Genomic DNA, 17,270 nt, shown 5'->3' with positions numbered 1-17,270 from the left:
GGCTCTTCCTAGATATCAAAGTCTGTGAGACCACTACCATTTTAGACATATCTCCTTCCAGTTTTTCCTTCTGGATAAACCTGGGCTGCCTGTTTCTGTGTTGTTCTGAAGAGAACCAAGGCATTTAACTCAGATTTGTGAATTTGACTTCCAGAGCCTGGTTCCTAAAAGCTAACTGTAGAAACCCTGAGCATTTCTGGAGCTCCTTTTTAGATGTGGGTTGAAATACCTTTCCCATCTGAAAGGACAAACCTCATCTTTCACTTTGGCATCTCTCACTGCAATGGGGAAACAGTGCCAGCTACAGTACTGAAACATGCCCCCAGATGATATAGGGGCTGTGAGCAAATTAGGGAGCTCTTGCTGAAGTTGATAATTAAGATTAGATTCAGATTCAGAAACCTGCACAGGAGCAGGCAGATGGCTCGCTCAGCTGCCAGCTGGAACTCAGCCTTCATGAGGCAGTCATTCAAGTTCAGCAGCACAGCTTCTTTCTGCGGAGTCAGAGCAAAGTCTACGCATACTAAGATCCTTCTGAAGATTTCAGGCCACCTCCATAGCTCTTGCAAACTGGCTACGTATTCTGGAAGCAGTAGAGATTTTCAGTTCTAGACCAGATCAAGGTCTCGCTTGAAATACAAACCAAGACTAAAAAGATAAAAGAAATGCAAGAAAGGATGCTATGGACCTACAGCTTTCCTGAAAGCTCCTGTTGGTGGTCAGTGGCTTAGTACTGCACCCACCTTGGCAATCTGGTGTTGATAACAAGATATCTTAAACACTTCATTATCAACAAAGGAATTCTTGTCTCTTTAAAAAAAGGTTTCAATACTTTAAAAAACATGTATCAACCAAAATGAGGGTATTATATATTTATAATCCCTTGGAGAAGACTTTAGTTTAGATAATTCTCAGCAGCAAACTCACTTGGTTCTAAGTAGAATAGTTAACAATAACAACAAAGAATGACATTCTGTTCTTCAGCTGTGCCAACTTACAACAGTGCCTCAGAATAACAGAGGCTTCATTACCTACTCTTGGTTCTTATAAAAATGCAAGAGAATAGCTTGCCACAGTGCCTAGGCACAAGTAGATAAGGTAAGGATGGAATATCAATCTTAACGGTAACTCCTCTATTTTCATTGCCCATTTATACCATACTTTAAAAAAGCAAATCTATTAACCATAGTCCCAAGTGCTTTTTTTCTTGTATGCAGTATGCTGCTGAGAATCAATCTTTAAATGTATTCTCAATTTTACGTTCAGAACAATCGTTCCATGAACTCTCATTTTCAGAGCAAGATTACAAACTGAATTATAAGAGATAATGGGTAATTTCTACAGACACTTCATCTGCAGGTATGTTTGAAAAAGACTAGCAAATACTGTGTTTATTTTATGCATGTAAACATAATTTTAGTGCACTTTCCCTCACACAGGGTAATGAAATTTTAAGATACATTCCCAGTACTGACAGGAATCCAGCAACCATGTTCAGTTTTCTGCTTGTAAATTGAATTCTCTACTCAATTTATATGGCATTGGCACAACTTGACATATCTATAGTGCAATAAAATGCCTACCAGAATCGTTGAAACATATAAAATAATAATCACAGTGATGTGCTAGAGGAGACCTTTGGGGGTACTCTGGTACCCCTTGTTAAAACCCTGTCACCAAACCAAAGGTAGCTGGTCACCCCTGTTTCTGCTATAGATGAATTTCATCCCCATGGCTGTAAAAGTTAATCTGAATAGGGCTTTTTGTTTTCTTACATTTTGCTGAAATGTTCTCAGCATCATGTATTTTACAGGAGAACTTGCTTCTCCTTCCCCTTCTTTCAGATTATACAACTCAAAACCAACTGCTGTTTCTGAAAACAATGCTTCAGACACATGTATTCAATAATGTGTATTCTGTTTGACACTGCCGTTATGTTCCCAGTGAGCTTCTGGCCAAGAGACAGTATTTCCTTGCAGACGGAACAGTGCCTTCTGCAGGTGCTGCAGAAGAGGACATGGGTTTAGCATGTGACAGGCTCCCTCCCCCATGCTGGGGATGGAGGGTGCTCCCTCTGGTGCTCTGGTTCAAGTTGTAGGCATCTGCTCTCCTGACTTCTCCTTTCCTCCTTGGCTTGTCCAAGGAGCCAAGATAATGGCCAGCGTAGGCATATGGTCCTCCCTCAGACCGAAGTGCATCAGATGCGTGGGTTGAGCTTGCTTTGATCTGAGGAGATGTGTAACCTCCTGGTGAGCATGTGTGTTGGATCTAGCTATGGTCTGCAGCAGCACTTTTGGGTCATGCTAGAGCAGCTTGTACTTCTAGCAGCCTGAGGTTCCTAGCTCAGTCCTGTATGAGGATCAAACTGACAGCTGTCATGGATCCAAAAGTTTAAGCACAGGACATGTTAAGGGTAGCCTATCAGAGGCATATGAAAGTAACTTATGGATTTAAAAAATTTTCTCCATGATAGAATCAATCATTAAAATATCAACAGAGTGTAATTCAGTAGGACCTCAGACCACATGCTATTCCTTCCAGACAAGATTTTCATCCACGTTCTGCTTCATGAGCTTTTCATTTCCATTCTTCCACCCCTCAGTATCTATTTAAATACTTTGGATTTAAAAGCTGTATTTTCAGGACTCCTGATGTGTGGGCAGTATTTTCAAGCTCTTCCCTACCAGCAGGTGATCTAAAAAGTTTTATTTAATGAAAAAAAAAAAAAAATGCTGAAGTTCTCATGCAATCACTGAACCCTGGGACTGAGGGCTTCTGGGAGATTTGCATTTAAATTGTTATATTTAGAAATAATGATTTTCTCCCCTCTATTATTGTACTGTAATAGTTCTTTCTTGTACTTGTTCTGTGTTACAAAATAAATATTTATTTCTGATTTCCCCTGTTTCTTCCCCAGTGTAAAGCTGCATGTATTTGCTTGGCATGAGCAACTGCCAATAATTTGATGATAGGAAGGGAAACAAGAAGACTTGAATTTATGCCTTCCCACTTTCTCTAGCACTGTTCTTCAGACTTCCCTGAACATCAAGAAACTTCTTTCTGTATTCTCCTCTAAATCTCTCTGTACAAGTCCTCTTTGTCAGGATACCTAAACAGAGTTTGCCAATGTTAGACTGCTCCTAAACTGAGATCAATGCTTATTGTATTGACAAGTATATGTTTATACATGTATATATATATATGAACATATTTATACATAGTCCTCATCTTCTGCAGGCAGGCAGCTAGTACTTGCCTTATATTTAGCCAGGAAGGTTTCTGAAACAGACACTCAATTTTCTTCTGGCTAACCTAATAACTTAGGCAGTGAGTAACACTGGTTTGTGCCATGGAAATATAAATAACAGTTATTGCTGAGAACTTTATTCTGATTTTATGGTATTTGTCTCTCACTATTAATCCAGTTTTGAAATCTGAAAGCATTCTATTATCAGCATTTTGCTTGTTTTTTGTGAACTTTGAAAAGAATGTGCCCTCTCCTCCTTGTGCCAGTGACACCTGTACTCCAGGAACCATTAGGAGCAGCAGTGAAATGAACAGCCTGAATTTATTTTCTGCAAATGATCAAGCTGGCAGCTCCATAAATAATAAGTTTCAGAAAGATCCCATGCACAAAATCCTAATTTTTCTCATAATAGACAAAATTCAATAATATCTCCTAGATAATCTTGATGCCAAATAAGAATGAAAAATTAAGAAATGAGCTTTACTGCCATTTATAGAGGGTAATAAGAACTCTTAATACAACCTCAGCTGGTCAATCAAGAAAAGCATAGGGGCAGAACAGCAGACACCATCAAGGGAGAAAGAAATGATGAGGTGTGTCTAGGATGACTGCTGAATGATGAAACTTTAACATAAATGGCTAAACATATAAACCCAGAATTATTTTATTTGCTAATTTACCCAAATATATCTACAACTCTGTACTGCAGCTTACTAAGCTATTATTTAGAATTAAACCAGACCTGAGTCTTACAGCTATTTTTACATTTTTTTATTACAGTTTCCTCTACAGCCTCCAGTCCCATTTTGTTTTGACAGTTATTCACTAAGCCAAGGAGAGGGAAATACACCTTTTGCTGAATATCTGCAAACAGAATGTGAAACAAGTTTGCATAGAACATCGGGTTGTAGCCTGAATCATCATACAGTTTTGAGCTCCTGGTTTGGGGGATTATCAGCCAGCTGTACATAGCGAATCAAATTTAGAGGTTTTGAGCACCAGCTAGTGAGGCCAAACGGAGTTGCAAGCCAGCCAAACATTTCAGAATAAGGTTGGTATAGAAATGTAACTTTTTATCCAATTACAATATAAGACAGCGAAGAGCATTAAAAATATGCAATAACTTCCTATTAAAGAGGTAATGATAGTTTCCTGGATTCAATGCATTGAGCTGTTACAACTATTCAAGATTATAACAGAAGCATTAACAGCATATCATTATTCAGTCAGACGTATGCTGGAATTTTATTGGATTTTTGCTGTTTTATTTACCTTGCTGGCAGAACGAGGTCTTCTGTTCATACAGGAATGTGTTCTTCGGAAACACGTCAAGATCATCTTGCTTTTACAAAGATGTTTATTAAGTAAACTAATGCTGATTGATGTTAAGTTTTATTTGTGTATGGTTAGTATCGGTATCTTGACATTAAATTCTCCACCCAAAAGCTGTTGCTGTCTTGCATTCCCATAGACTTGCTAGAACTTGCTTACTGAAAATGTATGGCAGATATTTTCCTAGCCTGTAGACAAAGGCCCAGATGGAAGAGAAGTAAGAGGGAGGAAGGAAAGAATCAATATATCTTATGAAGTCTTTTAATGCAATTTTGTTTTCAGAAGTGTAAGTGCCATTTTATCTGCTTTGTTTTACTCCCTTCTTCAGATGTTGGAATTACTACGTTTAAAATGCAGAATGTAAAAGCCGAGATGGTGCCTTTTTTGCCTTCTAGTAAACAGCTTAAAAATTCTGCAGATTAAAGATAAATTGGGATAGAAAGTATAAGAACCAATTAAGACAGAGTGACTTTTACACACAGTGCAGTTATGGAAAAACAACTGTACTGTGATTATGCAAATCAGCCACTAACAACCAAAATGTGGGGATTTACATAACGGAGAAAAAAATTCTTCACAGTTATGCCTCAGTAACCTTACAGGATTCTTGCACTTTAATTGTATGACTCATTGCAATAAAATGATCCCACTTGCTTTATCCGGAGTGAAATATATGTTAGGACATTACCATTCTGAATGATTTGTGTGCTTTTGGAAGCCTACTCTCCTGCTACAAAATGTGGAGTATGTTCTACTTTAAAAAGATACAAATCAATGAAAAAAACAGAATTTATGCTTGTATCAATCAAAATTTTAACTGGGTTTACATACTGCATCACTGCTCTTGAAGTAAATGTATACTAATACAAATGGGCCCTCTCTTCTTGGAACTTGTATTTCCTCATTCTATTAAATTCATCCACTTCTGACAAAATAAGACTTCTTTGGTGCATATATTACAGGAGGAAACATCAGTATAATTTAAATTGCACGGGCCCTATCTTGTAGTTTCGAAAGTGAAATCTTAATGGGAATTCTGATATTTTTAGTTAGTTAAGTATGTCTAGACTATTTAACTTGTGACTTCTATGTGTTCTGCAAAACATATTATTTTAAAAAGATGACTGTTCTCTTATAAGCCACATGGAAGGAACAGTATTTATTCAGCTGGGTGTAGTTTCCTGTACCTTTATTTTTGTCATCATGTATTCCACTTCTTGAATGGATTTTTTAAATATAAGCATGACATGATGTTATGTAATTTCTATGGAAAACCAGAAAGAGAAGACCATATATAAATTAGTCCTTACTATGGCTCAGCTTTTTTACTACTCGAACTAAGTTGATTGCAGGTGAGCTTTTTCACAGTACAGGTACATTTTATCCTATTATACATTCATTAAATCACGATGGCTTATTTTCCATCCACATGCATCTTAGGCAGAGGCAAATAAAACATTTAAATATTTCTCTCTTGCACATAGACAACACAGCACTGAAAAAAAAATCCTCTTGAAATAACTACCTAGCTTTCAAAGCCTTCTCTGTCACATGGAGATTAACACAAGACCTTTGGACCTTTAAATCAGAAAGTACATGAACTAGAAAACAGACTTGTCACTGATCTGCAAAGATTAGAGAACCTGCTGACTATGGTCAGGTCTTCAGTTTGAATCTACCAGAGGAAAAACATGGTCCATGCTCTTGGGAGTGTTCTTAGACCCAGGTATCTGTGCTGTCCCAATAGGGCCTGTTCACCATATTTATTCTCTCTCACACAGCAAGAAATTCCCAGAAAGGCACTATAAAAATGATTTGGATGGAACATACATTCTGCTCTGTTTTAAGAGAGATTCTCAAAAAATTTGCAACCAGCTGTAAGAGGCAAGGTCTGACAACCTTTCTACCACAATTAAATCCTCAGCTCTGTAATAGGCTAACAACACCTCACTGACAACTCCCTACTGACATAAACCGAAAAAAGAGTAAGGAAATGCTGTAATCTTCCAATAGAGAAGTAAGGTCTCCTCTCCCCTCCTGTCCCCAATATTTTGGAAACAGCCAACTTAAACTTATTTGGTAATCTGTTTGTCTTAGTTTATAAATGAGAAACACATACAGACCTGTCAATTACAGTCTATTCATGTAGGATTTGTTCTTGGGTAAAATGGGGAAAACAAAAGTTATTTGGGGATATAAAATGCTCCAACATGTCAATGGCACTATTTCATATTTAAGTATTTTAAAAAAACCACATCCAAGCCTTTTGCCCCTTTGTAGTACAATGAAGATTCAACTTTCTTCTTGAAATGGCAAAATTAAAAAAAAAAATATACACAGCAGAATGTCATGTTAAACAGTTTCAGTATTTGATGGAGATGCTGGGAAGATCCAATCACATCTGTAGCCTCTAGAAGGAGAGCAGACAATTGGCATGGGATCTATGACTACTCCAGGCTCATTTCTCCACTCCAGAACAAAATTACTACATGATCTTGGATAAGAGTCCAGATTTCTAAAATAGGGGAAATACATTCTGGTCTCACTGTCAGCATAAGGTACCACGTTTCACAGATACTATAATGTATTTCATAATGAATAAGACTTGTCTTATGGCCTAGTACACTTTTATCAGTAAGCATCTTAATCATATAATAGCTGGTTTTTTTGATGGTTTGTTTTTGGTTTTTTTTTCCATGAATAGAAAAAACCCCAAAAGCTTTATTCAGTCCAATCTGGAAAGATTCTCCAGATTGGACTTTCCACTTGTTTTCATCATTGTTTTAAAAAAGTATGCAGGAGTGTATTCAAAGTTCCTCTCTATCTACAGACCTTTTCCTAGACCTACCAATTACAGAGCTCCTCATATTGGAAATCATTCACACCTTTGCTATGTTAAAATCTAAGCTTAAAAATAAAAGAATATCTACATAAAAGTGTCATCTACCTCATTTATATAGCATGGCGAGATAAAAATTAAAAGACAGATGTTTCAAATGCTGACTGTTTCTTCCTCAGTGTCGTCTTTTATTTTTTCTGCTTCCTTTTTCTTCTTGTAGTTTTGTTTTTCCCATGATATCATCAGGCAATTTGGTTTCAGCATGGTCTGCACTGGACTGTGCAGATTACCAAACTAATGACATATGGACTTCTTACCACTGTAACACCTCTATTTTTGGAAGTGAGAATTTTGAATGACAGAGCAAACCTGTTTGTTATCAATTTTGCAAAAAACGCATCTACCAGATTGCCAACAGAGATTTCAGAGATTAAAAAAATGATTAATATTCTAATTTGTTATCTGTCTTTATCAGTTACACAACATTTCTTTACACAAATGATAACCTTCTAAAAATAACTCTAACATATGTTAAAATACTTCCTTGAAAGTACTTTACATTTATTTATTCTTATTAAAGACTGAATGATTCTCTAATACTTGCAATTAAAACACACATACACACACAGCCTTCACCTTCATGTCTACAAAAGTGCCAGAATTATCTGCTTGTATCAATAGGTAATTTTTCTGTCAGCAACAAAAAGGATTTTTTCTTTATTATGTGAAACACCATTGACAATGTTGAATTAGTTGTATATACCAGTTGTATGCATACTAAAACTTACCAAACACGTTCAAGATCTCTAGTATTATCATAAACAACAGCAAAAAGCTAATATGCTTATATTTTTTTACAAATGTGAACAACCCAGGGCCTCCTTTGAATCAATATTTTCTAGCACAGACCAAAAGAACCCTGATGACTTTAACCCTATTGACTTCACAGAAAGATACATTGGTACTTTTAAAGTTTTCTACATGGTACAGGAACTCATGCAAACAATGTTCAGTGGCTGATCTAACTGAAGTACTGAGTGGAAAAGCATGGCTATCTTCATACTTTATTGATGTATTACAGCTATTTCCTTGTTAAAAAGACATTTTTGCACTTTTTCTACATTTTCTAATCCCCAAAGATATACACTTTCCTTATTTTCTCAATATTTATGAGTTCTGGCCAAATTTTGCTTTAAGGTAATATGCACCCACACATTTATCCCCACATAAACCCCTAAGCGTTACTGTTAGGAAATATTTTGCTTATTGGTCCTATGGTCACTGTGAAGTTCTGCCATTCCAGTTTTGATGGTTAAGCAATAATTAACCAGTAAAAATTACCAAGATAACCTGACATATCAAGAATAGACTCAAATTACATATGCATTCGACCCTGTTTTTTCTACTCCAATTAATTTTGAGGAGCTTACTAAACCAGATTTATCTTCTGATTTTTCTAGTTTTGACTAGAAAACATTTAGTATATTGTCTAAACAAATGTCAAAGAAAATGTCAAGTTAAATGTAATCTACCAACAGAAGCTTTTTAATCAATCAAGTTTTACTTACGTGGAATTTTGTTCAGTTCATTCATGAACTTCTCTTTTAACTTAGAAAATGCATCTTCTTTTCCTCCCCCTCCTCCGGGACTGGCTGGCTCAGTGACATTATTTGGAGGGGCTGCTGCTACTGTGGTAGCTGGCGGTGCTGCCAGGGCTTCATGATGACTTTCACTCACCATTTTAACCCCTAGGTAAGCTGTTGGAATAAAAAAACCCAAAAGATTATGTGTAAATCATTGAAATGGATCTCTCATCACTAAAAGACTAAATAGGCAGAATATCACTTGGTGATTATGCTTACTGGGTAAATTACGACTGTATCAGCATATTGCTTCATGTTCTTCATAAAATATTTATTAGACAAGAGAGAAAAGTCTTTTAGAGGGTTAATTTCAGCTAGAATCATTTTATTGCTTAGAATTCTTCTCCAATGGTGTTGCATTTTGAACTGCTGAATTTGAAACCTCAAAATTCCTGTAAAACTCTCATGCAGATTTATGCTTTACTCTTCGATTTTGAATGTATAAGCAAATTGGATAATAACTGCTCCCTATGTACAAATTTCACAGTGGATTTACAGAATTATTTTTCCATGAGAGTTAGAGAGGTGTGGATCATGGCCAAAGTTTCTATATAAAATAAATGAAGTGATAAGGATATAACAAAAACACTTCAAGATGTCCTGTCAAAGTAATAACCTACTATTTCCTATTTAAACAAGTTGTATATTAAACAGAAACTGATTTGCATCCATTTTTATCTTCACTTATCAAAGGCAATTTTCCTTCCAGTTATTTTCATGTGACATTTGCTACTGACAATATTCTCTTAAATTATTCAGATGTCTCATTGGTGTATTCATGAAGCCACAACATCTGTAGGGTATCTAAATGCAGCCATATTGAAATGTCTCAGAGGCTGTCACAAGCATAATCCCACATCAGCATATTTTTAATTTCAAGTTGTTTAACAGGCATTTTGCAAAACCTTTACTTTAGCATACATTATAAAGCAAAGAATTTTGGGCCAGTGGGTTGAAGGTGAGATGACATGCACAAAGCATTTTCAGTATCACCAGAAGGTTGGCTGAAATGTTTATATTGGTTTTGAACACACTGTTCTGATTTTCTGCCACATCCTAAATATTACTGATCTGAATAATCATCCAGTTTTCCTTCAAAAAACCAGAGGGAGAAAGGGTTTGAGAGATAACAAACAGACATTATTGCTCTGAGTGTAAAATTGATCTCAGCCCAAAAATGCATTTGGCCTTTGACCTTTCACTGACAAATTTAAATATCACCATAGGAAAAAAAGGCAACACATCAAGATTAAAGGGGCATAGGAGCATCTGCATGCAATACAATGAATCATGAGCTTTTCTGCCTTATGTGACTGTTTTCATGGATGTTGCAGAGAGTGCTCAAATCACTAAATCAAGAAGAGAATTGCCTTTTTGTCCTTCAACTTTACTTCTACGAGCCTGCAGTCATGAAGACCTGTAAGCACAGACCTAACTGCCGGCAAAACGAACCTTTTAAAATCACCCTCACCATTCCTGTCATTAAACAGGGGTTTGCACACAAGTGTAGTCTGGAATAGAAACCATTCTCCAATACCGTCATCCAATGAAAAAAAAATTAACTAAATAGGGGGTTGGCCTTCTTCTGAAGAAAAAATTTAGTGGATATTTTGCAGCAATTTTATTGATGCAGCACTGAACGAAGTGGTATTCCCTGCCTGCCCATCACTTCTGCCTTTGCCCTCACAGTCTCTAGCCTAATATAAAATCATGTTGATGTTGACACAGAATATGTATATGATACAGCTCCATAAATATTTCATAAGCATGCAACAGTCTTATCTATTTGCCCGTAACAACATGGGAGCAGTACACTATCTAAAGCAGATCGAAGTCGATGGAAAGATTCCAGTTAATATCCATGAACTTTGGCTCAAGTTCGATGTCTGCAATGATTTCCCCACTTGCCTCCCAAAATAACATTCGGGAAAAACATGCAGTGCATAATTTGGTTAGTATGAAATAATGTGCCAGCTATTCCAGACTAGAAGACTTTTTCCATATGCTCTGATGAATGCCAAATACTATGAAGCAAAACATGCAGAGCCATCAGCTGTAAACATTAGTGCTGTTTTACATTACAGCATTCTGTCAATGAATGTCAGTTAAATCAGAAGAAAAGTTGTATGATATATCATAATTAAATCAAAATTAAATTGCTTAATTATAATATATTGCTTAATTATTTCAGGCCTGGCAGTTGACTATTTTATTTTGTAATGGAAGACACAATTTGCAGTGATGACTTTCAGCTAATTAAAAATTAAGGCAAATGTAATTTATTTGCTTCCAGTTTCAGAGCTATATTTTGAAAATATATTACGAGAACAAATTTGAAGCGTTACACTTCCATTTATTTAAAAGAAGGAAAAAATAACAAATCAGAGTATTCCTCTGAACTCCAGGAACAATCCTTGGTAGAGTCCTAATGCAGTTAGAGGTCACTACATCTAATGAGGCATGCACAATGCTTTGAGACTTGGTACAGAGCCTTTGACCTTTACATGTCAGTGACACTGTCTTGATATTTTGAATGGATGTGAAGGAGCTGAAAAAGAATCTTGTCTCAGAAAAAGCTTTCTCCAGTAAAAAAATTTCTGAAGAGCACATGCCCACTCCCTTACAGAGATAACATCTAATGGCTTCTATTATTGCAATGCTGCAGCTTTCCACAATAATGGTATAAACACTGTGGTATTATTAGAGACTGCAGAGCACTGAATAATTAGATTTAAATTGGCCTTTTACAAAAAAAGGGGTTACTTTAATGCTGCAGTGCATTGCTGAAGGTAAAGATCTACATAATACTAGCAGATTATTCGTCCTTTATGAAATGGTAGTTGAAAGCAAAAATTTCATAAAAAATGAAATGTCATAGAATTCAATTATGATTTTCAATTCAGTATTCACAAGATGATTATACTGAAACATTACATATTTCATGTGCAACATACAGCCATAAATAAAAGTACATTCGTAGTCATACATAAAAGTACAATTTACTTTATATGCTTCTATAAAACGCAGCATAGACAATATCCCCTGAGCATGCCAAATCGTTGGTATACCACTGCCCATCCATACTAGTGCCATATAATCATTATAAGACATGTAAAACAAAACAATGAACAAATACATAGAATACTTCAACGTAATGCTTGTTGTCTCTATACAGAAGCAGGGAAGTGTTGACTGAAAATCTAGAGATGATGATTTGAACCCTTGGTGAGGTCAGGGGTTTAGAGCCTTACTGTTCCCTCTGCAAAAATGAGTAACAGCTCAAACTTCTACATCACTTCTACCTGATTTCCTCTGAAAATGAAGCATCTGAGTAATATACAAATGGAGATTCATAAGCAAGAGATTTCCTTATGGAGGAACAAAGTATTGGCTGACTGCCTTAGTATGCTGGTATGGATCCTTATGGTGAGAGTCCATTGGAAAGCAGCTTTTAAGAGAGTAGTAAAGTAGTAACTACTCTTAAGAGAGAAGTAAAGAAGAGGAGAAAGACTTTAGCATGGATGATTACAAAGCATGGAGTAGACTCTGGAAATCAGAGCTGAATACAAACTGGGTGGAGTGAGACAGCAAATAGGTCAGACATCCCATGCTGACCAAATCATTCCATGCCAATGAGAAATTTCCTGAAAAATGTCCTTTACCTTTCTGCCTCTCAAATTTTTCTGCCATACTAGAAATTAAAATTAATGAAATTATTCAAAACATACAAACATAGTGTTACTATGAGTAATTGTATAAGTTTTCAGAAGTAATTATCACCATTTGTTCAATGTTTAATGCTGTAACTGTAGTAGAGCTGGTCACTGTACCTCAATAAGCCTGAAAAGTTGTAAGTTTGGATCTATATTGTTAAATGGTATTTCCTGGACAGCTTATATTTTCAGCATCCTAAACATGTTCACCTCAGCAGTTATACCCAGCTTGAAATGTAATGACAAAATTTATCCAAGAAAGAAAAAAAACTACGTTAACATCAGTTGTGTTCCTCTGTCATTTTTGTTTACAGCTCCTGTGCACTGAAAGAGAAAGAAATTATTAGCTTTCAGTGCTGATATGCCCAGGGTAAGGATGCAGTACTACCAGTGAAAGGTTTGACACCAGACTGAAAATTTACCCTATTCCATTATACTGTTTTTGATGAAAATAATTATCATTAAGAAGATGAGAACATTACCAGAATGTCTAAAGATATCTACAATAAACGATCTCTTCCTAGATTTAAGTATTCTGGGATGTTAATAATACATTTTTACTAATTCATCTTCCTATTAATGAAATACGCTATCTTTCTAGCTTCAGTAATGGACATTTATTTTAAAAGACAAGCTCAGAAAAGAGACTTTCTTGGGTTTTTATACAGATAGGTCTGTAAGTACATTTTCAGAAGAATGGAAGGTCAGGGTAAAGATGTCATATCAAACAGCCTTTTCACCACTACCACAAAGGCTTACAATGCAATCCATATTTAGTATTGCTTTACAGATGATATGCGAAAGGCTCAACATTTCATGGGGATAAAAGTTCTGATGAAGAACCCTGGTAGGGCAATTGAGGTGTCCTGTCTGTGCTGCTACCAATGCACAAGAAATGTCCCAGAAAACCCCCACAGAATCACTCCTGCACCTCTTCTAGTGGAGGAAAGTCATTTCTCCTGCTGCCATATGTAAAACATAACTAACGCTTTCTAGATCCCAGCTGTACATCGGCTCTTTAAAACTGTTTTCCAATGCGTGCTACTAATACCACACCAATAGTTTCATTGGCTTGACAGAACGAACAAGATAAAGCACCTAAATCTATCCCCAAAAAGCCCAAGGGTGCTTTTAGAAATGACTATGCCAGTGTGTCCTGCCAAAGGTCCTGAAACAGGCTGGAGCTAGTTGGACTGAGTTATCTACAGCACAGTCCTAGACCAGCAACAAATCTTCCCATTATTAGACATGAGCTCAGGATCAGTCTCCAGAATTTGTTTAAAATAGGAACAAATATTTTTAGAAAAACAACTGAAAGACACTAACATGATGACCAAATCTAAACTCATTGTCATAGGAAAATGAACTACTGTAAGATTTTCAGTCTAATATTTATACTGAAAAACCTATTATCTTATGAGTTATATCCAAATAATACCCAAATCTTTGTGTAGTCTTCTTAACCTATTTCACATTTTAAAATTCACTGCATATCTAATAAATGTAGAATATATATAGAATAGGCATAGAATGGTTCACAGTTCTCTGTCACGACAAACACATTTATTTAATTGAAATCATTACAACATACGATTTCATCTCTAAGCATGTTTCAAAGTTAACCATATGATGTCACAGAAAACAATCTACCTAGTGGACCTCAAACCATCTGAGTATTTCAGGAGGGATATGGACACTGTCAACCCTGGAAAAAGACAAATACCTCAGTACATGGCACAATCTACAGGTTTCTTTTTCAGCTTCCTGGTCACCCATTATTAAATACAGCAGAACTGTTCAACATATAGGGCTCCGAACTATCTTACACTGCAGAGTCTGTGCAAGAGAAACTTTAGCTCACGTATTCAGAAAGAACCTCAGTCTGATATGTAATCTATGAACAGCTAATCACTGTATATTTTGCAGCACCAAGATATGCAAAATGATATTTTCAGACTCACTCCTTAAGCTGTGATAAGACTGCTGTTAATTTAAATGAGAACAGTGAAGCCAACACTATTTTCTTTCCAGCTAAAAGTCATAATTTTTTGACTGCACTTCAAACTTCCGCTCCTGCAACGCAGAAGAGCACATGGGAGCCAGAGGAGACACAGCAGCTTACAGAGAAACATAAAAATTAAGAGCAAAGAGCCTTGCAGTAAGTCAAGAGTGGTGAATCCCTTGCATATATTCACTATATAAATGCCTGTTTCCCTGACAATGTCCTGAAACTCTTATTTTCCCCTAAGTATATGATATTTCTTAGTCATGCATTTCTTTTGATTTTTAGATGTAATGGGGCAAGAGACAGCCCTGTCTCTCTGGATGTTGACATTGTTGTCATGTTTCAGCAGCAGTGAGGTTACTAAACCTGTCAAAGCATTAGAATATGTATAATTTAACCCCTCTGTTTTCCTCTACTACTGCAAATGCTGCTTCAAATGACAGAGGTCCTTGATAATAGCTAGTTATGAATAGGAATAAGGGAAAAAAGAAACTACAGTAATTTCCTCCCACATGATCATTCTGTCATCTTTCACGCTTGCATCTTGTTTCCTGAAGCTGTAATCTGCATTTCTACTCCCTTGGTATTTACTTCCAGACTTCCTTTATACAGCAGTGTAAGACAAAAGAATTCATATAAAAATTAGTGTTCAACTGCATTTAAGCATGAAATTCTAATACAGTCCACAGAGAATTCTTGCTGTTCCAAAGTCATTTTAGAGTAATCCTACAAATAATGAAGCCCTTTATAACAATAAATTCCTTGTTGTGTACATTGCATAAAATCAATTTATATTCACATATTTGGCTCCTGTCCAATCAATGGCTCTAATAAAGCCTATAAACCAGTAAAGTGCCATAGAGACTAACTATGACATGGTAAAATTCATAAGGAACAACACAACAGAAATTGTAAAATAATATGGAGAAATGCTATTAATATTCTTGGTTTGGTATCTGTAGGTCATGACTCTAAATTCACTATTTCCCCTTTGAATTTTCCTTCTATTGAGATTTCCTATGTGTCCCAATTTCTGTGCTCAGTAACCATGGGGTTAGTAAAATGAATTACAAACAAGCAGGATGGTATGTGCACTAAGGAACCAAATATAGGGAGCTGAGATGTGCAATTCAGTGCTACCTCACAGATTAGTTAAGTCTTGGACTTAGGTTGTGAAATAATTGGCACCTCAGAGTGTGATTCTACTCTGAAAAGTGACTGTATAAAAATGGCACCTTCTTTCTGAAAAAGATCTGCTCTCTATGTATATTCAGTCATATATGCTGAATTTAATGAGTCCCACATTCCAGCTTCATTGAGTGTTTTTTCCCTGTTACATCTGCAGTATCAAAAAGCTAAGAAAACAAGGAGAACACGTAAGATCGTATTCCTGCTCTGCATCATGAATGCAGTTATAAACTAAATTTCAAAGACCAGTTGATTATATCTTTGAGAACCTACTGCAGATTACACAGTTACAGTTGAAGACATGGGATTGTATCCTTGTAGCCAAGCACATGAAATTTGGGCTGAATTACTTGGTGGTAGGTGGGAGAAGGAAACAGCTCAGCTAGTTTTTCAGATCCTACAGTAAAATTATATGGCTGGCATTTAGAAAAAATGTAAACAGTTGGTACTTGGCATTAAAACTTTAAAATGCGTCACCCAAGTGTACTAATGGGAAAAATAGTCACATGTGAGTAAATTTTGTAGATCAAGCTTTGCAAATTCTGTGTGATAAAAGATTCAGACTTTTCAGGTAGATGCATTCTAGTTTTAAAAAATCTCAGTAGTTCAATCAGATACATGTAAAGTACCTGTGTGCACACAAATATATCTCTCTGTATATATACATCATATGTATATTCCTCCCACATGCGTATTAATGATATGCTACTACCCTCGCTATAAGGTGACTAAGTATTATGATTTCATTGTGAATAAAGCAAACAATGACAGATCAAGAATTTTCTTATAACCAGATGGTGGGTTTGTGTGGAAATACACAATTTCCATAAATTGTGATGTTGATAAAAAGATTTTTCAGGATTTTCTTCAGCCATATCATATCAGCACTGAAATCAGGAACAACGCTGCAAAACCATGAACGTAAGCTGATTGACTGTGACAGGTTCTGTTAATCGCAGCTACGTGAAAATTACTGTTTCACGAATGTCAGCAGCCCAGGAAAGAAGAGCATGGGGGCACAGGAAGTATCTGCGTTTAGATTTGCTTTTTATGTTAAAAATAAAAATAGAAAAAAGTTATTTGATATTTATAGTTAATTACTGTACTTACACTTTGAAGGCAATCTTATCAGCACACGGAAGAAAAATAGTGGAAATTGGAATTAATTGTCCCATAATGACTGATACTTTTTCTTCCTGTTGAGAATGATATGCCATCATGCAATAGCTTTCCACACACAGCAGGAGGCAAAATTATCGATCAATTACATGACAATTAATTCCTAACTTGTAACATTTTTCTA

At 36.0% G+C, this 17,270-nt stretch overlaps 1 protein-coding gene across 6 annotated transcripts in view; it reads right to left on the bottom strand.

Moving 5' to 3' along the window:
- SYT1 (synaptotagmin 1) overlaps positions 1-17,270 on the bottom strand; it is a 364,659-nt gene that overhangs the window by 123,384 nt on the left and 224,005 nt on the right. For 5 of the 6 annotated variants that reach the window (XM_074870647.1, XM_074870649.1, XM_074870645.1 and 2 more), the window contains one exon: positions 8,987-9,175. In XM_074870647.1, the coding sequence (XP_074726748.1) occupies positions 8,987-9,158 (172 nt within the window). In that variant the 5' untranslated portion in view covers positions 9,159-9,175. Of the gene's footprint in view, positions 1-8,986; positions 9,176-17,077; positions 17,097-17,270 lie in introns of those variants that run through there. The other variant, XM_074870648.1, reaches the window with a different exon arrangement.

Source organism: Strix uralensis, chromosome 5 (genome assembly GCF_047716275.1).
Source record: "Strix uralensis isolate ZFMK-TIS-50842 chromosome 5, bStrUra1, whole genome shotgun sequence".
Classification (NCBI taxonomy): Eukaryota; Metazoa; Chordata; class Aves; order Strigiformes; family Strigidae; genus Strix; species Strix uralensis.
The sequence above is the reverse complement of the archived record's forward strand: the minus strand, read 5'-3'. Positions and strand labels throughout refer to the sequence as shown.